This window comes from Mustela putorius, unplaced genomic scaffold (assembly GCF_011764305.1).
Source record: "Mustela putorius furo isolate JIRA1106 unplaced genomic scaffold, ASM1176430v1.1 tig00537248_pilon_pilon_pilon, whole genome shotgun sequence".
Classification (NCBI taxonomy): Eukaryota; Metazoa; Chordata; class Mammalia; order Carnivora; family Mustelidae; genus Mustela; species Mustela putorius.
The window spans coordinates 2,269,622-2,292,714 of record NW_025422387.1 but is presented as its reverse complement, the minus strand read 5'-3'; the positions used below and the strand labels follow the sequence as shown (position 1 = coordinate 2,292,714).

At 53.0% G+C, this 23,093-nt stretch overlaps 1 protein-coding gene across 2 annotated transcripts in view; it reads left to right on the top strand.

The window, feature by feature from the left end:
- Nucleotides 1-21,978, top strand: part of LOC101687323 (transmembrane protein 132B) — a 353,637-nt gene extending 331,659 nt beyond the window's left edge. The window contains exons 6-10 of one of the 2 annotated variants that reach the window (XR_006604769.1): nucleotides 6,911-7,116; nucleotides 10,745-11,015; nucleotides 12,778-12,969; nucleotides 13,879-17,189; nucleotides 18,531-21,978. Coding sequence is in view for 1 of the 2 variants with exons in the window: in XM_045073646.1 (XP_044929581.1) it covers nucleotides 6,911-7,116; nucleotides 10,745-11,015; nucleotides 12,778-12,969; nucleotides 13,879-15,027 (1,818 nt within the window). In the remaining variant the exon portion in view is untranslated. Of the gene's footprint in view, nucleotides 1-6,910; nucleotides 7,117-10,744; nucleotides 11,016-12,777; nucleotides 12,970-13,878 lie in introns of both variants that reach the window. The other variant, XM_045073646.1, reaches the window with a different exon arrangement.
- The last annotated feature ends 1,115 nt before the right edge of the window (nucleotides 21,979-23,093 follow it).

The following is a 23,093-nucleotide window of genomic DNA, read 5'->3' as shown; positions in this document are numbered from 1 at the left end:
ATGTGCACGTCCTTGTGCCTCACTCCTCACCTCATCAGGCCTCTGCTCAGATGCTGCCTGTCCGGGGTGAGGGGGCGCCCTGCGCCTTCTTAGAGCACCCCTCCGTCACCACTGCCTGCGCTCGCACCGGCTCCGGCTTTCTTTCAAACCCACCTAGCGACTTGATGTGCCCTCTGTCTGCTTGCTGCTCGACTTGTCTGTCTCTCCCTCCCCAGCACCCAGGACAGCTCCCGGGTCTCAGGTGACACGAACCAGACACTTGTTAAATGAGTAGATGACCTATTCTTGTTTTGCAGATGAGGGATCTCAGACAGAGGAACGTTATGTTACATCAGAAGACGCCTCGGCTCTGATCTTGTCTCTGCATTCTCCAAATGATGGAGTCATGACTGTCCAAGCTGGAAGGCCTAGTGTCCCCGGGCTCGCAGGGGCAGAGTCTGGCCCCAGATGATGGGGAGTGATGTTCAGAAGTCATGAGGGAAGCCTTCGATCGAGGCCCCTGGTCTCTGGACCCCAGGCTGGGACCCGGAGTGTTACTCTCATTCCCTGTCCATGGCCTTGAGGACTAAGGATCAGGCCGGTCTGAACTAATCCGTACCTGATGCTTGGTGACGCAGAGCACATCCCGGGTGCCTGACGCAGGGGCAGGGGGACCAGTGGACCACAAAGAGCCACAGGGGGTCTTCTGGGACTATGGGAATGTCCCGTGTCTGAGTGTGGTCAAGGCTTCACGGGTGTGTGAACCACAGACTCCACCAAGCATGCCTTTAGACAGACCCAGAACATAACGGAGCCTCCGTAAGCTGGATACAAAATCCTGGCGTATGTACTTAGGTCTTGCTTTTCCCAGTCATGTCCTTCAGGGGCAGGACCATGACTTCTCCCTGTGTAGGCTGCACTGAGGTCCTTATCCTCTGTGCTGAGAAGCCCCTTGCCTCAGAGGGGCCGAGTGCAAACCCCTGCCCTGCCCTTCTCCAGCTCTGATCCCTGAGCAAGCAGCCTCTCCTGGGCCTCAGTTTCCACATCCATGCCATGGGGACAGAACCCCTAACATGGAGCATTGGGAGGATTTAATGGGTAAACGTCTGTATCTAGTTTTAAAAGTAACGCATGGTAGGTGCGTAGAAAGCAGTTCCTGATGGCTGTTATTTTATGTTTCTTAGAAGTGTCCAAACTTGGGGCGCCTGAGTGGCTCAGTGGGTTAAGCCGCTGCCTTCGGCTCAGGTCGTGATCTCAGGGTCCTGGGATCGAGTCCCGCATCGGGCTCTCTGCTCGGCAGGGAGCCTGCTTCCTTCTCTCTCTCTCTGCCTGCCTCTCTGCCTGCCTGTGATCTCTCTCTGTCAAATAAATAAATAAAATCTTAAAAAAAAAAAACTTAAAACAAAAAAAGAAGTGTCCAAACTCAAGGCAAATAGATATATTTTGTGAGCACCTACTGCTCCTCTCACACAGTGCATTTTTGCTCATGATGGTGATAAATACAATTTGTTTGATCCAGATCGACTGTTGAATATCAAAGGTTTTTTCTTAAGTTTTTTTTGCTGATTGTAATATAGGACTTCAGCCTTGTGGGTGTATGTGTGTGTGTGTGTGTGTGTGTGTGAACTGTGGGAAACGTACTATCTGACCATGTAGCTTTTTCCCTTTCTAGTGCTTTCTTGGGGTGGGGGAGGGGTCTCGAAGAGCCTTACGAGCAGTCCACTTTCTCAGGACAGACAGACAGATGGATCACGGGAGCAGCAAACTCAGAGGGCAGCTGAAACACAGACTCAATTCTTGCCTCTTTTTGAAATAGAAAATGAAGTAAATGATACGTCTTACAGGACCCCCAAGGAAACCCGTTTTCATTTTCCTCTATTACTCTGAAGTAAAGTAGCTGCGAAAGTATAATTTGACAGTGAAACAGTGACCTCCAAAGGCGGCCTTCCCAAGGTGACACAAGCCCTCTCGCACACGCGCATACACCGACATGGCGGGGGTCGTCTGCTTCCAATGTCCACGTTCCCATCCTCGGCTCTTCTCCTATGAGGATTCACCGTATTGCGTGTTCGATGCTCCCTGGGGGCTCAGAGAGCCCTGAATGTATCCGTTAGAAGAGAGGCGGGAGGCTGGCTGATCTCGACCTTGCTGTTGTGTCTTCCTGTCCCCTCCCGACACACACACACACACACACACACACACGTGCGTGTGACATGACACAGACATCTCAGTTCCTAGCCAAAGGCCACATTCATGCTGGGAATCCAACATGTCCGCTCTCTGACCTGCGGCTTCCTGAGCTTTGCCCTTGGTTTCTCCTCCTGGTCTGTCTCTTTCTTCTGAATGTGACTGACACGATGCCTTTGTCTAAGGCTCCTCCCCCTCTTCTTGCCCAGGCGGGCTTCTCATGGGGGCACCCGGGGGAAACCACTGAGACTTCTTCCCACCCAGCGTCTCTCTGTTGAACACCTCAGTGTGCCATGCACTGTGCTAGACGTAGAGACGCAGCAGTTAAGGGGACGGGTCCATGTTGTCAAGCAGATCACCTCCAGATGGGGAACCAAGACAAGAACAAGAAAACCAGCAGGAGCATTCAGATGGTGCCAAGTACTGAAAGGGGAGTTGTACAGCGCTGGGTCGGTCGGGCGATCTGGTATAACCCGTAGGAGGTGAGCCATGGGATATGCGCCATAGGACTGTTGTACGTGACATGCTGTAGGCAATAGGGACATAGTGTGACTACAGTCTACGCAGGTGCACACACGGTAAATCAGAGGCAAACAGTGTCCCAAAGATGCAGAGTGACCAGGTGAGGGAGTGCCAAGTTAAAATGAGAAATGACTCAAGGGACACCTTCGGCGGAGTGACATTCCAGCTGTCCTATAAGATCTATGCTGCTCTTGGGGGCAAGTCACAAAAAGCCATGGACCAAACGGCTTTAACAATGAGAGAAAGTGAATCACCTGGATACGAAGGCCGGCGGCCAGCCGGTGACAGGTGGGTGTGTCCGGTGGTCCATCCCGGCTGGGGGAAGGGGTTCCTTCTGTTCTTCCATACTCGCAGCGTCCGCCTGGTCCTCAGCCAGCTCCCTCACGGCTCTGAGATCACTGCTGCAGTCCCTGTTGTCATCTGCAGGGTGACAGCATCCGGTAGAAGGAGGGCAGCTTCCTGAACATCTCGGAGCAAGGAGTCCCTTCCCAGGGTCATGTGAGCTTCTCACACCTCATTGGCCAGAACTGTGTCATACAGTCTTCCCTAAGCCAATCACTGGCAAGGAGAGTGGGGTAGCCTGACGGGGCGGGCTTGGCGGGGCCCATGATGGATGGGGGGGCCTGTGTTTTCGAGTAAAATTGTAGTCCTGTTGGGAATGAGGAAGGGGTGCACGTGCTGGGGTCGGAGTGCAGGTGTGTGCTTGGTCGGCCGGTAGACAGCGGTTCATGTTTCTGCAGACCTGGACAACAAGCAGATCTCGGCACAGGTGGGTCCTGGAAGGGCCTCGGGAGGGGCACGAGCCCAGGGGAGGTCCAGGGCGAGAAGAAGGAGCCCTGGCACGGAGCCTGTGCTGGGGACGGGGTGTTGGGCAAGGCGGGGCTGGAGGAGGAGGAGGTCCAGGTCATCAGTCCTGTACACCATCATCGGGAGTCTGGGTTTTACCCGGTGAGGACAGGAAGTTGCTGGAGAGGCCTGACAGGAGCAGGAGGAGGAGGAGGTAGGACGAGACCAGGGGCCGGCAGTCCTGGGGGCCAAGGGCTCGCATCATTGCCCACCCCCCAAAGCCTGGGGCAAGAGGCACTCTGTCCTCTACCCCGGATTCGAAGCAGGGGCAGTGAGGATCGTGACGCCCACCTCGCAGAGATTTTGTGGGGACTGTGCGTGGGAGGAGAGGGCTGCAGGCCCTGAGGTCCATCCAAATGGGAGGTGCCTACTGTCTTCGTCCTACTATTTGCCGACGCCGTGTTCCCTAAAGTCACTGCAGACACTGAACTAGCTAATACTGAACCTTCGGGAAGAAACACACATGCACACGTAGTCCATAAGCTGAAATCCCCAAATCAACTCATCCTGGAGAGTCTATTTTACGAAAGAGGGAATGAGGTTGGGAAGTGTGAAGCTGCTCGCCTGGGGCTGCCCCACGACCCCTGCGCTGGGGTCGGGATTCGAACCCGATCCCGCCGGCCCCTGCCCAGGAGCTCCGCACGCTCCCTGCCCCGCTCTGTCTGGTGTCCGTCCTCGGGTGGTCTCTGCGGCGCGAAGGCTGGCACAGGAGGGCGGAGCCTCAGCGCCTCTGACCTTGGCTGAAACCTGTGGGGCGGGGGCGGGGACTCAAAGTTCGCTGCTCTGCATCCACTGAGACGGTGCTGGGAGCAATACTGGCGAGTAGATACGCTTGGGAACATGGAGTCCACAAACAGGAAACATTTACTCCCTGGTGGTTCTGGAAGTGGGGAAGTGTGAGACCAGAGTGTGGGGGTTTGGGACGAGCCTCCCTCCCCCCAGGGTTTACAGACCACATTTTCTGGTCCTATTCTCACGAGGTGGAGCGGAGGGAGGAAGTAGGCTCCCAGGTCTCTTCCTCTAGGGGCGCTGACCCCACCACGCGGGCTCCACGCTTGTGATGCTACTGCCCTTCAAAGGCCCTTCAAAGCCCCATCTTCAGACATCCTATTGGGGATGAGGGTTTCAACATGTAAATTTCGGGGGGACACAAATGCACAGTCCGTAAAGCTGATATAAGTTGTGTGCAGTGTGGTGCAACTCGGAGCTTAGCCTACAACGGGACTCCCCTCATCTGAGCTGTTTTAATCCGATTCATTAAGGATGGCAACACCTACTGTCTTCCAAGGACACACATGTCCCCGGAGAAAGCAATCGAATGAAATCCCAAGGCCTCTGACTTTGTTACCTTCTTAATTTAAGTTTTTCCACTCCGGCCACCCCTCATCGCCTGAAAGATGAGGCGGTCTTAGGACTGCACAGGCTCCGAAATTTCCTATGCACAGAAAGGGTCCCGCGGTTTCCAAAACAGGTGTGTTCCTGCTGGTGGGACGTGTTTCGAGGTGCTTCGAAGTGGGAGTGTGGGTGGGTGGGTAGCGACGGACAAGGAGAAACTAAGATTTTCCGCAAATGCGGGAGAGTCGAGGTCTGGACTGCAGGAGGTGGGATCGGGAATGTTCTAGGGCCGGTGCCGGCCGGCTGATCCCGCGAGATCAGGGGGATGTTCTCTTGAGGGGACCTGTTCTCTTGAGGGGGGTCACCCGTGGCCGTCAGGGGTCTGGGTGTCTGTGTCCCACTGAGTGCTCCTGCTGGGCTCCCAGCCCTTTCCGAGTACCCGAAGGAAGGGCCTCGGGGCCCGCCGCCGCGTCGGCATCACTGGGCTCTAACAATAAGGGCGTGCTCCTCTGTTCTGTTTCTGCCCCAATCCAAGATCTTGTTCGGATTGCTCTCTGCCCAAGCCTGGGCACAGTCACGGAGACTTGGGTCCCTTGGGCACGCCCCGGAAGACAGCCAATTTGCTCGGTTCCTCGTGTTTCTTCTCCCTGTCCCTGGAGGGCTCAGTCTTCCTTGCAGAATGGGAGGGGGCCCCTCGCGTGGAGCTAGCCCGCACTGTTGCCCTCCAGCTCCCTGAGCCCGGGGTCACCCAGTCACTGTCACTGTCACTGGGATTTCAGCCCATGTTCCCATTAGTGACCTCGGCCAGTTCTAAAGGGGCCTGAGGACATGGGGACACGGCAGGTGGACGTGGCCTTGAGCCCGGAGGCGCGGAGGAGGGCTCAGCAGCCGGCTGCTCAAGCCCCTCCTGGTCCTCGATTTCCCTCTAAGTGAACTGCGTGCATCTCTTCCTTCTCCTTCTGGGGGCACATTCATGCTCGAGGACTCTTCTTCTTGGGGTGAGTGCCGGGACGGGTGGGGATGATAATTTATCTCAAACAATAAGAAGGTTGGCTCTTGGAGTTTGGAAGTTGATGTTTCTGACCTTGCTCTGGACCTGAGCATCTGGAGCTCGCAGGGGAGGTCTGGGCTGTGGGTACCAACCCCGGTGAGGAAGAGAGGGTCGAGAGTGCGTCCTCGTGTGTGGCTTGCACCCCAAAAAGCAGTGGGTGACCTCAGCCAGTTTGGTCCCATCGTGGGCCCCTCGCAGTCGTGACTCTGTGACAAACTGTTGGTTGGGGCATCTCCTGCACCCGAAGTGACCCTCGCTCTCCCTAAATGATACTTTCCTGATGGCCCTGGAGAGACATCACCCACATCTTACTGGTTTATCCGGAGGAGGTGACGCGAGATGGAGGCTGGAATTGTCTGACGAGGAGCCAGCGGACACGGGCGTTGACGGGGCAGCCCCCGAGTGCAGAGCCAAACCCGGTGACAGCAGCTTCCCTCAGGGATCCAGTGCAATGGGGCACCAGTGCTCATACCCACACTTCCTGAGTAGTTTCTGACAAAGATGAGAATCTAGTGCAAAGCTTCCTTGGTTTTTCAGAAAAGATCCTCCTTATGGCTTGAATAACGTGGGTTTTTTGGGTTTTTTGTTTTTAGCAACATATGGCTACCTTCTAGGCATCCTCAAATATGGTGCGGGAGGAAAATATGTTGCACCTGGGGTTTGATTAGTGGTGGTTTGAGTACATAAAAAAGGTGAAGTAAAGAAAAAAACACACAAAAGAGTCAACAAAGGTTATAGAACTCCATTAAATCATGTTTATGGTTTTGCTTGTCAGTATTTCGTAATACGGAATGGCTTTCCCGGAGTCTATTTATCAGTATTTGTCACTAATTAGTGCCTACAAATTACCTTCTGTTCGAGTCGTGTTCTTCTGGTTGTCTTGGTGTCTAATAAATCAGAGTTCACGAACTTTCGCTGTCCCCACGCCCCCCCACCCCCGGGTCCCGCATTTTCCTGCTGATGCATCTGGAGACTCTGCTTCTCCCAAAGGTCTCCAACCACTGCGACTCCATTTTTGTGAACGGGAAGGAAATGAAGAGCAAAGTGGACACGACCGTGAACTTCACACACCAGCACTTTACCTCCCAGCTCGAGGTCACCGTCTGGGCGCCCAGACTCCCCCTGCAGATTGAGATCTCAGACACGGAGCTGAGCCAGATCAAGGGCTGGAGGATCCCCGTGGCCTCCAACAGGAGGTGAGGAGCTTGTGGGGGGGGGGTGGTCTCAGGCCGCTGGGACCCGGAGCACAGGGGGAGGCAGACGGCCCTTAGGGGCCCAGGACCCGGGGAGGCAGCATCTGCTGCGGGCACAGTGGTGTGGGTCTGGGGTTCCGAAGGATCTGACTTGGGGACTCAGTAGGCTTCTGACGAGGAAATCATCCCGGAGCTGTGAGTCGTGTCCTCCTCAGGGAGTAGCTGCTGGAATTCAGGGTCATGTTGCACCGCTAAGAAGCACCTAGTGTGGGGTATAGTTATTTCTTTTTCCTCCCTATTTCTTCGTTGTTCCTCCCTGTTATTCATTCTCAGGTCCCTGCTTGTAGGTGTCAGCCTAAATCCATGGAGCGTGGCGTGGTGGTGAAGTTGCGGGGTCTAGAATGAAGCCACTGAGTTTTTACTCCGGCTTCCCCACATAGAGCTGTGTGACCCTGGGCCCGCTGATGAACCTCTCTGTTGCTCATCTAGCAATGGAGATGATGCTCTTACTGAAGGGAGTTGTCCTGAGTCTGAAGTGACACACTGTGGGCCAGACAGAATTCTAAAGACGACACCCAGCAGGGTTCCCGTCTCCTGGTTATTCACTCACATCCTGATCTGGTGCTTCTGGGAGTGGATTTTATGGGGGTAATTAAAATTCTAAACGCACCAGCCTTAAGACGTGGAGATTATCCAGGTGGGCCTGACCCATCACTTGACCCCTTGAAAACAGAGTTTTGTCTAGCTTGGGGCCGGTACTGCACAGCGTGTAACCTTTTAAAATGGACGTGTTTTTATCCAGCATAAATCCCCCAAATCCACCGCTGTTCTTGGCCGTATGGAGAATTCCCGTAACCGTAGCGCTGAGTGGTAATCCATGGTTTTTCCTCTCTCTGCGTGATGAATCAGCTGTCCGTGGGGGAGGGGGCACTCCTGCTGTGTCCAGCCGGGCCCGGTCACGGACAGAACTGCTGCGACACTCCTGGACAAGTTTCCGTGTGCACATGTGTCTTCTGGGGAAAGTGCCCCAGACCATAATTGTTGGGTCGTATGAATGGGACATAGTTAGTTTCAAAAGAGGCTCCCGAGCTGTTCTCCAGAGAGGCTGTCCCGTTTCACGCCCATAGCAGCGACGGATAAGTCACCAAGTGAAGCCACCGTTGCCGGCACTTTCTGAGCTTACGTCCTGTATGGCCCCTTTTACAAAGATGTGGAAAATGGGCAACAGACTGGTGGTCGCCATGGGTTGGGGAAGGAGCCCTTGGCTCCCCCATGGGGACAGACGAGTTCTGTGTCCTGACTGTTGTGATGGTTGCACGAATCCTCAGGTGACCGAATTGCATAGAAACACACACATGCACACACATGCACGCGCACACAGGTGTCCCAGTCGAACTGCTGAATCTGTTATACTCAGGGTCTGTACCAGCATCCGTTTCTGGATCCTGGCATTGGACGGCGATTATGGGAGACATTAACTCTAGGAGTGCTGCAGAGTATAGGGGGTTTCCCTGTATGTGGTTTTCTAACGTACTGTGAATTTCTAATGAATTCAAAATTTAAAGTTTTTTGTTTGTTTGTTTTTTGGGTTTGGTTTTTTTAAATAATAGAATGCTGTCCTAAAAGAACAAGACCATTTCATTAATATGGTATTTCTAGGACTTCATGTATTCACTCATCACATTTATGAGACTGTCCCCCCATAATATAATCTTAATATTGCTCTCTTTTCAGTATTATTCCTTTATTTAAGGGACATTTGACCTCGCTGTCAAAACTGGCCCACTGGTCAAAGTTAACACGAAGAAAAGAAGTGTCAGTGTTACATTCTGTGTCGATACTGCTGTTAGTCCATGTGACATGGTTTCTTGTAGGTTGACTAGCGTGTGTGGGATAAGCGTCAGAGCCACCCCAGCCCCTGCCCCCATGCCAGAGACCTTCATCCCCTATGGTGTCATCAGAAGGACTGAAAGTAAACTGGGAATAACTTTTCCAAATGTCATTCCAAGGTTTTGATCCTATGTCCCTTCACAACACAAAACCATCTCACCTGCCGGAAGAGATACTCGCCCCTGACTTTGGGAAACCCAGGATGCTTCTTTATAGGTTCTGGTGAAAAGTTTTCCTATTATTTTCCCAATGGATTCATGGGGCACCTGGGTGGCTCAGTGGGTTGAGCCGGTGCCTTCGGCTCAGGTCATGATCTCAGGGTCCTGGGATCGAGTCCCGAATCGGGCTCTCTGCTCAGCAGGGGGCCTGCTTCCTCCTCTCTCTCTGCCTGCCTCTCTGCCTACTTGTGATCTCTGTCAAATAAATTAATAAAATCTTTAAAAAAAAATAGAGAAAGTGGATTCAGAAGTCATGTGGAAGTCTGTAAATTCACTGTTCTGTGGCTGTGTAGACCACGTACCAACCACTCCGGGCCTCAGCGTCTTGGTGGGGAAATAGAAACAAGTTTGGGGAACATTTTGAAGATGGGCAGAGTTTGCTATAAAGAGGAAGAGGGAACAGAGGGGCACGGCGGCCTGGGCGTGGATCCCGCTTCTAGACGGCTAGCTGTGTGTCCGGGCCAATGGCCTCTCCGCTCGGTGCCTCAGTTTCCCCACTGTAAGATCAGGATAATTAATGAAACACCCTCCCTCCCTGGGGTGGAGATTAGAGGAATCGCATGGGTGTGTCGGTCCGCCCGTGTCAGCTCTCATGGTCACGTGAGCGCGTCCGGCCGGACCCAGCCCGTAGAAGGTGTGACTCCGTGCGTGTGAATCCCTCCCGTGGCTGCTTCTGACACCACCCTGTCCCCCGATGGTCGCCGACTGGTCGCCAAACAAGGTCCTCTCCCAAAGCACCTGGGACAGGTTCATCTGGAGTGGAAGTTTCTGGAATAGTGAAGCCAACGAGGATTTCTCTGGTGGGCTGTGCACAGGGTAGCGAGAGGAGGCTCTGGGGTCCACAGGAGGAGGGCAGAGGCCGGCGAGGACCCGCAGGCCAGGGTGCTCCCGGTTCCCGTAGGACCCCATAGCTGCTCTGTGCCCAGCACTGCAGAGTTGGGGGTGGGAGGTGGGAGCCCCCCCGCCCCCCACTCCACCTCTGAGGGCTCGGGAAAGCCACGCTGCCCGGAGCAGAGGACCTCAGCCATCCCAGAGCCAGTGCCAAACTGTCACACCCCAGTGGGTCACGATGATCTTGCCGTCCCCCAGGGGCCGGCTTCTCCTGCTCACACCTTGACCCAGGTGACTGTCCCGCACACCTGGTGGGAGCAGAGAGACGGGGGTGTCAGGGGTCATTCCCGGGGGGGAGGTGCCCAGGCCTGTGTGGGGCCGGAGGAGTAGAAACTGGTCCCAGCTAGCTCTTCCCACCTGGGACCCCATGGCCTCCGCAGTGGGGACAGTTTCAAACCGCAGACTTCCAAAACACCGGACGGGAGGCTGCCGCTGCCTGCGTGGGGTGGCGTGTCCCGCAGGGTGGCGCTGCCTCCTGGGCTTCGAGCAGGTGGCAGCGTGCGGGCGCACACCGGGGACAGTGGGGAGAGAAACCATGTCGCGGGTTCCGTGGGGTCCCACGCAGTCTGGAAGACCGGTGTGCCAAGCCCCTCAGCACCACCGCGTTTCAACCCGGTTTGTTTGCGCCCCAGGCCCACCCGGGAGAGCGAGGACGAGGAGGACGACGAGAAGAGAGGCAAGGGGTGCTCCCTGCAGTACCAGCACGCCACCGTGCGCGTCCTCACCCAGTTCGTGGCCGAGGCGCCCGACGTGGGCCAGCTGAGCTACATGCTGGGCCCCGACTGGCAGCTGGACATCACCGACCTCGTGGCCGAGTTCATGAAGGTGGAGGAGCCCAGGATCGCGCAGCTCCAGGGCGGCAGGACCCTGGTGGGCCGGGAGCCGGGTATAACCACCGTGCAGGTACGTGGTGATGCCCCGCCCCGGCCGGCCCCGACGAGGGGGTGGGTGTGTGGACGCGAGCGCGGGTGTGTGCATGCCAGAGACTCAAAGGCAGCGCAGAGAATTCATCAATATCAATAATCTAATGTAAATCAATGTTTGCATAGTGGGGAGGGTTGGGGAAAAATAGGACCTAACTTCTTTCATCAGTGAAAGCGAAATTAAATGTTCGGCAGAACCTACCTCTCCCCTCGTGATAACGGACTCCTCACATATCACTGATAGAAGTTGGTCCAGCCTGGGGGGGCTGGTTTTATTTTCCCAACCCTGAGGGTTAACCGCTTACCTATATATTACACTTCGGACAGTGGACAGAAAATTTTTTTAAATAGCCTATATTTGTACTAAAAATAACTTTTAAATCCACAGATACATGCTCTGTATTTTATTAGAATAATGGTAAAGCAATTTCTCTGATCAGTTGTAATGGAATAATTATGCAGAAAGACAGCAGCATGTTTTTTAGTAAAAAAAATTTAAGGCGTTGCCACTGATGGTTAACAAAGCCCTATTTTAGGTGGTGCCAAAGCTGATGTTGATGGCGCTGGACTAAACATGCCCTATTTTGCATGACTTCTTTATTCCGTGGAGCACATTATCACAAACTGAGCAGCGGAAATCAGAATCGATTTATTGACTCGGGTTAGGTCAGGAGTTGACGTGAGCAGGCCTGGCTTCCACACTGGGGACATCACAAGACTGAGACAAAGGTGGCGGCCTGGCAGGGCTCACGTGGGGGGACTCAGGGAGAGGGTCCCTCCCCAGCCCGTTCAGGCTGCTGGCCACATGCACTTCCTCATGGGCCTGGGACTGGGGGGTCTTCCTCATGGATTGTCCGCTAGGTTCAGTCACTGCTCTGAGAAGACACCTGTGTCACTTCTCATGTAACTGCTGGGTCAAGTCCCTCTCCACGTGGAATCTCTGTGACTTTCCCTTCCACCACCAGCCAGGGAAAGCTCTGCTTGTATGGGCTTCACGGGACGCCAATGGATCCACTCAGGGAATCCAGGATAAGCTCTGTGATAAGGCAGACCTGCTGTGTGAACGTAACATCATCACAAGAGCGATTTCTCATCATCACGTTCCCAGGCTTGACAGATTAGTGAGGACATCTTGGGGGGTGGGTAGTTCTAGAAATTCTGCCGACTAGATGTTCCTCTCCGTCGGTTACTCCCCCTAGTTGCAAAAAATAGATGTTAAATTAGAAGCAGTGGCTTCTTAGGACCTTAAAAACCCCTCTCCCACTTTGTTTACATGGTCTCCAGCGGTGACACAGCGGCCCACACCGCGATCACTGTTGTCTGTGGTGAACGGCTCGCTGCCCCCTGGAAGGATGGTGGCAGAGCCCTGTGCCCTGTGGGCGCTTTCCCACAATTTTGCCATTTCCACCTCTAACTGTTAGTGTCTGGGAAACTTCGTCGCTGCCTGAGTGCCTGGGGCCAAGGCGGGCAGTCTAGGTATTGCCTCGCAGTTAAATTGCGGTCTTCTTGGGAAATACATTGGTATTCTCGTGGCCTGAACCAGGGGAAAGGCAACGGACCAGCACGTGTCATACTCCTCCCGTTGGCAAGCGCGTCAGTGACCTGCAGCGCACTGCGGGCCCACGCGGTCCCCACAGGCGCGCTCCTCCAGCAGAGAGCTAAGGGAACGCGCTGGTGGAAACATCAGGCGGTCCTGACCCTTGTGTGCGGCAGACCCTGGAGCTTTCTCACTTCCTTCAAAGGTGCTCTCGCCGCTGTCCGACTCCATCCTGGCGGAGAAGACGGTGATCGTGCTGGATGACCGCGTCACCATCGCGGACCTGGGCGTGCAGCTGGTGGCCGGCTTGTCGCTTGCCCTGCAGCCTCACAGAGCAGACAAAAGAGCCATCGTCTCAGCGGTGTCGGCCCAGGACGTTCTCCAGGCCCCACAGCAGGTGGGATTCCAGAATCCTTGAGTCCAGGTCATTTGAGATCACCTCCCTCTCACGTCTGCGGAGGAGATCAGTAGAGCACTCGTAGCTAGGACGGGAGGCCCTTGAAGCTTCTTTCTGTTTCTGGTCGGGGTCAACCCTGTCTCTTTTTGAGAAAAATACCAGGGACTTAGATACATGTGGCTCGTTTTTGCTTTTATCCACCGACCACAGGTCCATGTCCCGTATGCTTTACCGCAGCCTTATCTGTGCTCAGCACACCCTGCTAGACCATGACCAAAGGATCCCATATTGTCATTCTGCCGAAGCAGGTGGTTTTCCATTTCAGCTGCTCAAACAAGCATGGCTAATGGGCAGCCAATCACTACTGTTTACAATCATTGCCATCTCTAAAGCTCTCCTCTGTCTTTGACCTCGTGACAAGGTTCATCAAGGCACCTGGGCACGGTGCCTTTCTGGTGAGCTCTTCTCCTAAGGCATCGTGTCCCAGGCCCCTCTGTCGGTGCGTGTTTCATTTCCTCGGCACTGGCTTCCTAATAAAGGGTATTCAAAATGATATTATCTGGAGCAGTAGCCTTGATGAACCTGATCTTGATTCAGATCAATGGCCTGATCTTTCAAAGTGTTTTTTAGAAAGGTCAGAGTCAACTTCTGTTGTCTGGCATGCAATAAATTAATATGCACTTTAATGCATTCCTTAAAGTGTATCATCATTTGCTTCTCACGTCAGTGGGGCAATCGTGCATTCTGGATGTCAGTTCAAGACATGCCAAGAACCAGTCAAGATCATAAGACATAGAAGTTTACTTTCCTCAGTCTCTATATTTAAATAATTTTCTATAGGAAATTGTATTTGTTTGCAATTTGAAGGAAACTGATCATAACATAATGCTTTGGTTTCATTTTTCTTAGGAAGCAATAGTCAGTTCTTGGATTTTGTTCAGTGATGGTTCGGTGACACCCTTAGACATTTATGACCCCAAGGATTTTTCAGTTACTGTGTCATCATTGGATGAAATGGTGGTGTCTGTCCAGGCAAATCTTCAGTCCAGATGGCCGGTGGTGGTCGCACAGGGTGAAGGGCAAGGGCCCTTGATTAAACTAGAAATGATGATTAGTGAGCCCTGTCAGAAGACCAAGAGGAAGAGCGTTCTTGCCGTGGGTAAAGGAAATGTCAAGGTCAGATTTCAACCAAATATTGATGAGCACCAAGGAGGTACCAACGACATTGAGGGCATCAGTCGGGAATACAAAGACCACCTCAGTAATTCCATAGACCGTGAAGGGAACCAGGAGAGAGCAGGTCAGGAGTGGTTCCAACATGGCGCCTCTGTTGGCCACGAGGAACGTGGCAACAAAAGCACAACCCCATGGTCTCCCCAGGAAGGAAAGGATAAGAAGTCACTCAAGAGTGGCGGCGCAGATGCCTTCACAAGCTTCCCCACTCAAGGGAAATTACCGGAACCCAATAATCCCAGTGACCTGACAGTGACCTCAAGGGGGTTGACTGACTTGGAGATCGGCATGTACGCTCTGCTCTGTGTCTTCTGCCTGGCCATTTTGGTCTTCTTGATCAACTGTGTGGCATTTGCTTGGAAATACAGACACAAAAGATTCGCCGTGAGCGAGCAAGGCAACATCCCCCATTCCCATGACTGGGTCTGGCTTGGGAACGAGGTGGAACTTCTGGAGAACCCCGTGGACATCACCCTCCCGTCGGAGGAGTGCACGACCATGATAGACAGGGGGCTGCAGTTCGAGGAGAGGAACTTCCTTCTCAACGGCGGTTCCCAGAAGACCTTCCACAGCCAGCTGCTCAGGCCCTCTGACTATGTCTATGAGAAGGACCTGAAAAGTGAGCCTCTGAATCCATCGGGCCCAAAGCGGAAGCGAGTCAAGTTTACGTCCTACACCACCATCCTCCCGGAGGACGGCGGCCCGTACACCAACTCCATCCTGTTTGACAGTGAGGACAACATCAAGTGGGTGTGTCAGGACACGGGGCTGGGGGGCCCCCGGGACCTCAGAGACTACATGGAAAGGCTGCAGGACCCCATGTGAGCTCCTTTCTTACGTTCGTATTCACCTCTATGCCTTCTGTTTTTGGAACGGTGGAGCAGCGAGTTTGTTCAGCAATAGGGGGTGATTTAACAAAGCTTCGTTTGGGGCGGTCTGGGGGGAGGGGATCCCTTTCTGAGCAGGTGTCAGAGGCCCGGAGAGTAACAGCAGCCGGGTTGTAAGCCGGGAAATGTCTCGAAAGCAGCCACCTGTAGCTCCTGCAGAAATTCTGAGGCGACAGTCGTATCTGCTACCTGCTCCTAGCTCAGTTGAAACACACTAAACCTGGCCCCACAGACATTGTTAGTCATCTCGCGACAAACGGCCACGTGGGATTTGCAAAGGCTCGGGTGTTGATTTTTCTACTCCTAGAACTTTTAAAGCACAGTGGACACTCCTCGCCCTTGGCCTGAGACTGGACGTTCGTGAAAGATGCTGAATGTAGCCGTTCTTATTTGTAACAAGGCTGCTCATTATTTTTATACACATTTGCACCTGCGCCTGGTTCCTTTGGCCTCTGGAATTCTTTTTGAAACACGAAGAAAAGCAATCATGGTCTCCTCTCTCGGAGACGTTTGATTTTCACATGAGTTTTAGTCGCCGACGTTCGCCGCATCTGGGTCGAACGTCAGGTGCTCTCCGTTGCCCACTTCCCTTACTGAAGGGGCGATGTCTGAGAAGCTTATCCTCACGCTCTTCTCCCTTCTCTTCATTGTGGAACGTCCTCGTATATCGGACTGGGACACGGGATTTTACATAAAATATTAATATAGTGCAAGGGAGGGCCATCTTTACAGTTTTCTATACGACGCTTACAAACTTGGGTGACCACTTGTCAACCGCATTTGTTTTTATCTTCTGCTTGTGGGACATTCGTGGGGGACTCCTGGAGCGTATTTCTGAGGGCAGAAAGACCCTGAGAGGCGTATTTATACTGGTGCTTTCCGGTCAACACAATTTGTTATCCAAGCTGAAATCAAAATTTTAAATTACTATGACACAGAAAGGAAATGGTGTAGGAATCTATGTTCAGGTTACACTTCTGTTTTACCAGAGCAAAAAAAAAAAAAAAAAAAAGAAAAAAAACGAAAGTTAAGTAGAATGATGTTTCAACTTAGCAATATGTAAGAATCCATCCATATAATGACCCTCCCCCCCCGCCGAAAAATAATCAGTCATGGCTCCGGCAGGGCTCAAGCCTATGCAGGGTAGGCACTGGTGGAGAAAGGAATGGGTCGGCTTCCAAGTTTCATAAATTAAATGACTGTTGGAGAGTTTCAGAAGCAGGTAGGCAGAAACACCCTAGCTGTTGGAAAGTCAGAGTGACAACAGGAAAAAAAAAAACCAAAAGTGTGACCCCCTGCATAATTCACAAATTTAAAAAAATGTCTTTCAAAAAAGAGCAGGACGGGTTCCAAGCCGAGCAAGAATTTCAGATCAGCAGAGCAGAGCAACATTGTACACTGGGGCATAGCTGGGGAGACGGGCGCTGGGGCTGGCCCACCTCTTCCGGGCTTTCCAGGGCCATCTGCGTGGCTGGGGCCTGGACCTGTAAAGCCAGAGTTGCGAAGACCCGCCAGAGGGGCAAGGAAGCGGCTGGTTGACTCCACATGGTGGCGGAGGAGTGAGCCGTCGGAACAAGAAGCTCTGGGGTGTCGTGGAGCTCTCGGTGCACCCTGGAGCACGCCGACCCTGCCTCCTCGCGCACCATGCGGCAGCCACAGCGTCCTGCCTGTGTCCCTTGCCCACGGGACAGGGCGGAGATCAGCAGCGCTGTGGGTCTGATCTCTAGAGGCCCACGTCCAGCCGATCTTGTGTTTCCGATGGGAACTAAGGGCTGAAGCCGGTGAAGTTTCCAGAATCTTCTGACCTGATGGAAGCAAGAAGCCAGGAGACCCAGGCGTTGGCTTCTGAGCGAGTTTACAGAGAAAAGGCTGAAGCCCCCAGAGGAGGCGGCCGCCGCTCACCGAGGACTGGGTACGGAGGGAGCTCGCCCCCCGCTCCCGGAGGGCGCCAGCGAGTTCTCATGCTAAGGCCACGTAGCTCTCCAGACTAGGCCCGCTCACTGTGCCGCGTTCTCCATGTTCTCTCCCTGTGGATCGTCAGCATTCCGAAATAACGGGAGCTCCGTGTCTGAAGCGGAGGGAGCTCAGCGGATAGAGGGGGTGAGTCTCACGCACGCACACGCGTGTGTGCCCCCACGCATGTTCGGCAGGCTGCCCCCGCTGCTGCAGTGAGGCCCTGGGTGGCCGAGGGCGGGGGATCTGGGAAGGGACAAGGGAGCGTTACTGAGAAGCTTGTGCATCAGAGCCTTTCCTGGGGTCGGAGCACTTGCTGCAGACAGAGCACAGACCTGGCGGCCTCAGACGCGGGAACGTGCCAGCGCGTTCTCGGCGCCGCGAAACTGACTGCTGCCCTGAAGATGCCTCCCGAGGGTGAGCAGGAGTCCCCCCGGCGTGATCCGGGCTCTGTATGTAGCCTCTGCCGGCTGCTGTTCTATCTCACTTCACCTTGAGAGTCACGTGGAAGGTCCTGGGCGGGGGCAGGGGTCCCTTTTACCCACGGCACACACTCACTTGGATGCACACGCGTGTGCACGTGTGTGAACAGAGAATACAGTATTTAGTAGAATGGCACTATGGGCTGCTCCCTGACGTGCTGTGGCCACTATCCCAGCTCCCCAGGATTTCGGTGAGGTTCTTTCTGTCCTAAATGTTTTCTGCTCACCGGCTCACCAAGTCAAGGAAGATTGCTTATTTTCCAACCAGATCACTTAAAATGAATAGGAGCTACGCCCTTCAATATCTAAACCAGAACGGGGAAAAGATGTCACTTAGGAAACCTTGAAATCCGTTCCCTGGGGGCCTGCACGTGCCTGGAGTTTCCAGGTTTCTCACAGCAGGAATAGCCTATTGATCAGTGTGATTAGTCACCTTAGAACCACAGGGATCAATCCCCTTCCTCTCCCCCTGCCCCCCAGGCCAGTGCCAGCCAGCCTCCTCGGGGGCCGCAGGCTAGAAGCTGTGCGGGTCCCATGGATGGGACTCAGACGCCCATGGGGACCAGGCCACCTAGAAGTGGGGGGTGTGAGACCAGTGTTCTCAGCTGCCAGATGTACCCCCTCCCAGGCCACGCCCTGGGATCCAGGAGCAGCTGCCACACGACGGAAGTGAAGCTTAAATGCACCGTGTCACCTCGGCGGGGAAGCCAGAAGAGCCTGCCAGTGTCCCAGAGGAGCGCCCCCGGCAAGCTTCTGGCTGACGGTGTGCACCGACAGAGGACTGACTGACCCCCCAGCTCTTCTGTGTCGCGCCCTGGCCAGGGTCAGCTCCCAGACTTCAACTCCAGGCAGAGGGTGTGCGTGTGTACACATTAGCGCAGGGAGAACACAGATTACTTCTTGTCCCGTTTGCCCCATCCGTAGATGAGCACTTTGTACATTGTTCATTTCTAAGTTTTAGGAAGTCGGCCTCTGTGTATTCTGACCCTTTTCACACTTTCTTCAGCAATTTGGAAAGGCATCCTCCCAAGAGGGGTGCTGGGCCTGGTCGAGGCTCTGTGTCAGAGAACCAACCAACCCACCGCCAACGACCACACAGAGCGCCTGCACCTGCTTCCTACGCGTCTCTGGGACCATTGTCTTTTCTCAAATCATCTCAAAAACGGCTTCAACTCTCCATCCTCGTCTCTGTAAGTGACACGATAGTTGATAGACCCAGCAACCCTCTCCTCCATCGAAATTCTAGACGTGTGATGTACCGCGTATCCCCTGTGATGTGGAGGGACAGGCCGGGTGGTGGAGGTTACGGGAGGACACGGCTGGCAGATATTTTTGTATGTGAGATACGCAATCCGACTCACCGAGAAGTGTGCTGGAATAGATACATTTTACAGCAGAAGCATGCAACACTGTAGCTTTTAAATGTACAGCCTTCCCACTCCGAAATATCTGAACCCGTGGTAGGGGAAACACCGGGTAGGAACGCAGCCTGGACAGGGCTCGGCTCGTTGGCGGTATCACTGATGGAATCTGCCAGAATATTTTGATCTTACTCTTCATTACTTTCGGATTTTTTTTTCCTCTTTTTCCCCCCCTGGAAATACTTCAGAAATAAAGTGACTACATTTCCCAGCATAAAGTATATTCTAACCACAGGGTAACTCATCATTTTTAACATGAAAATAAACATTTAAATCTTCTTCCGTGGTTTCTTTATTTTACGCACACAGCCCCTTTTCAATTTTAGCTCCTGTATGATTTCACTATATTGGTATCTATTTTTTTTTCTTCTTAGCCAGAGATTTTTTAATACCTCTGATAGAGCAATAAATGGAAACCAAAAGACAATGTTTCTTGAAAGTTACCAACAACTTTCACCTTGGAAAGCTTCTTATTTGCTTTCCCAGCCGGGTGACACTTATCCCAGGATGTCTCAGAAGGAGGGCTCGTGGCACCCACGTCCCTGGCCAGGGTCACACCGTCTTGGACTCAGCGCTGACATGCAGGATGCTGGCCCCCAGCCTCGGTCTCCCTTCTGGTCTTTCTTTGTGAATGACTCATTCGTGTATGTATTCAGGGCAGGGGCGTGGGTGCTGAGGTCCAGGACAGGCAGAGCTATGGAGACATAAGAAAAACCCAGGAGCTGCTCAGCCCACACAGTTCCTCCATTGGCGCATGTGTCCTTCTCGACACCGCCAGCATTACCTTTGGCGTCTTGGCAAATGCTGCCCCTTGCTCTCAGGATGAGGCACTTACTTGTTCCGTCACAATATGTTCCCCTTCTACATGGGCTCTGAAGACCTCGTTTGGGGCAGTGGGTGGAAACCTGGGGGCTTGGCTTGTGAAATCAGATCCACAGAGTAACAGGCTACAGATGAGCCCCCATGCTCTCCCGGGGGCGGAGGATTTCCCACTGGCCACCTCTTCCTCCTCCTCCTTGGAACACAGAAGGACAGAGCCATGTCCCCCACAGGCTCTCCCCTGGCCCGAGGGTACACACACGTAGTCCAAAAACTTGGTTTCTAAAAGAGAAGAGAAGACGAAGCTTGGAAAAAGAAGGTTTGTAAAAGAATGAATATTTGTTTTCTTCGATTTTTAAGTGTGTGCAAAATGCAAACCCCCACATTTCCAATTTGGGGGCTGTTGCTTCTATGGTTTTACGCAGGTTAGATCAGAGATGGAGGGGTTTTTTTTTGGTTTGTTTGTTTGTTTTTAGAAGTTTTAAAAAGATGAGAAAGTGCAGAAGCGATGCACTCGGGGTCTTCTAGGAATCGAGGTGAGTGGGACACTCATTTCCTAGATGGAAAATATCAGTCCAAGTCCAATAGGGACTCACTGCCCCGGCCCAAGAATGTAGTCGTGTCATCAAAACTGGACAATCTGCATGTTCCATGAGATGCCTTTAGGATTTCTTTGGCTTTAATTATTGTCCTCGATCAGTTCAAGACGAAACTTTTTAATTTGATCTTGAGGATTGAAATCTGGTTAGAGACTACAGAAGCCAAGAGGACAGGTGGCCTTTTTAATGGATCGGCACTGCCCGTTGGAAGAACACACTTTCCAAACAGAGGGATGAATGTTGCTCCGGGATTCGGGGTCTGTGTGATACCGACCTCTCGACCCATTTGAAATCGTACTCCTCTAGGCTTCAATCACTGTTGACCTGACCCTTCTATCTTTTCTTCCTCTGGCCAAAGAGCACGTACCACTTTCTGGTTCCTGTGGTAAGGTTGGAGCTCAAATAATGTGCTACTTTATGATGACCTCCTTTGTAGGAATTTGACTCGCCGAATGAAATAACACCAATGCCAGTGTAGACGCTGCCCAGGTAATGCAGTTTCTTCACCTAGAGAGGCTTCCTTGGAGAGTGTGCCTTGTGTTCTTTGTCATGACGACTGCAGGATCTTGTGTTTCATCTGGGTCGGTTCCCACTTAAGGCAAACATGCTCTAGACCCAGGGATATTTTAGGCTGAGAAGGAGCACCTGCCAGGTGTTGGTAAAGCACACCCTCCCAGGTTCTCAGCCCCGTATTCCACTCTCCGGGTTGTGCGTCTCTCCTGGGCACATCTGGAAACTTGCGTGGGGGCCTTTTACTGTCCCTGTGGCTCAGCTGCTGTAAATCGCCTACCACTGGCAGTTCCCAACCCTAGAGACGCCAAGGCTGGCCAAAGGAGGGACCCACGTGTTTCCTCTGGGCACTCAGTCCACCAAGCGAGGGACTTCCCTTAGCTGCCCTCCATGGGGAGCCTTATTTTGAACATCAGTTTTAAAATTCAATGTGGATTCCAGGAACGAATCTATTTTCTAATCCTCCCCCTCCCCCGCTCCCCGTGACCATGGAAGTTCCAGGCATGGTCTTGGGTTTAAGCCAAAGTATGGAAGGCAGAAGCTGAGAGTAGAGAATTGTAGTTACGTGAACAATGATGGGTACGATGCAGCAAACCAGGGCTCTCGGTGGGGGGCCACATGTGTCTCCCCGTGGTCAGCGATTCTTAAGATGCTGCTTATCTACACCAGGTCTCCAAAGAGCATGCTGTGTGCTCCCAACTTAAATCTGTCCGGTCCCCTGACTCTTCTCAGGCAGGGGGATCTGATCTGGGCTGCCGAGCGCAGTGAACGGCCAAACCCACCCAGCCCGCTTCTGGCTGGCTTCGTGGCGACAGTGGGGGGTGGGGGGGTATTTGGTTTGGCATTGGAAAAACAAAGGTGTTATCCCCTACCTTCTACTTTTCTGAGTTGGGTTCTTGTTGCCTGGTACACGCCCGATATTATGAACGGAGCATGCTGTAATAACATTGTGCTTCTATATACTTTCTCGGTTGTATGACGTCTTTCTCATATTACCCACGGTTTTCAGGATGATCTGTTGTGTATGTTCCTTGGTATACTGAACATATCTGTAAAGGCACTTCCAAACATTTTGAAAATGAAGAAATAAAACGTGTTGGACGATTCCTTGTTATAGCAAAATAGTCAATTGGTAGGTTCCAGGAAATCGCCTCATCCTCAAATAGGTGTTTGAAGGAGGGTATTAAGAAGAACTTAGGTCCGGTGTAAAGGCAGCTGGCCGTGTCTGCAGAGTGTTGCGGACAGTTATTGGCCGAGACCCTGAGAATTAGAGAAAAAAAGGGTTGACTTAAATACGAGAGCAAGAATCCAAGGGAAGGAGACTTGCTTGGTGCCCCAGGGGAAGTATTCTGGCCGATCTCTCCAGGTTAGGAAGGTGCCTTCCGGAGAGAGGACAGTGGTGGTCCATGAGTTTCTGTAGTGAAGACATGCACATTCCGTTCTTGGAGAAAGCCAAGAAAAGTTCATCTTTCCTTAAAGCTTACAAAGTTGAATTTTCATGAAAGAAAAATCTTTATTAAGAATCGTCCCTGCCAGGTGGGGGGCAAGCCAGTTTCACTTATAAAATGTGTGTCCCAGGAAAACCCACGTAGGCACCAAAAATTCTAGTTCAGATTCATTGTCTTGGGATGTGTTGCATTCAACTCCAGGAGGGCTAAACCATTTCAACACACCGGTCTCCACGACGCTGCAGAGTGTGAGTGGGAAAGGGACCCCATCCCAGCACGCTCGCTCACACTAGGTTGCCCGAACTAAAGCCCGCCAGGCTGACCATGCCTCTGTCAAAATGCAGCTTTAGAAAAGCAAGCTCCCTCCCCGAGGCAGTGTCAGGTTGGCTGTCCCAGGCGTCTGCGACGACTATGAGCCCACCGTCCATGCTCCCAGTTCAGCGCGATCGTTACAGGGGCCTGGGGTGGCTTTGTAACCCGGGAAGTGGTCAGCGAGACTCTAGACACACAGAGGTCTCTGCGGAACTCCCCGCCCTTCCTGCAAAAGGCAAGAGCTCTAAAGAAAGAACAGTTGGCGTCACGCACGCATTCAGAGCCTTGACTCCTTCAAACAACGAGGTGGACCAGAACTCAAGAAGGCAGCATCGCTGGGACCTTGGAAGCCACTTTGACGCAAGCTCAGTCTGCATGAAGGAACACCAGGTGAGTCTCTAGGGTGCGTTGGACGGACCAGCACATGAAGGAGAATCCTGCTCAGTTACCGGGCCATTAG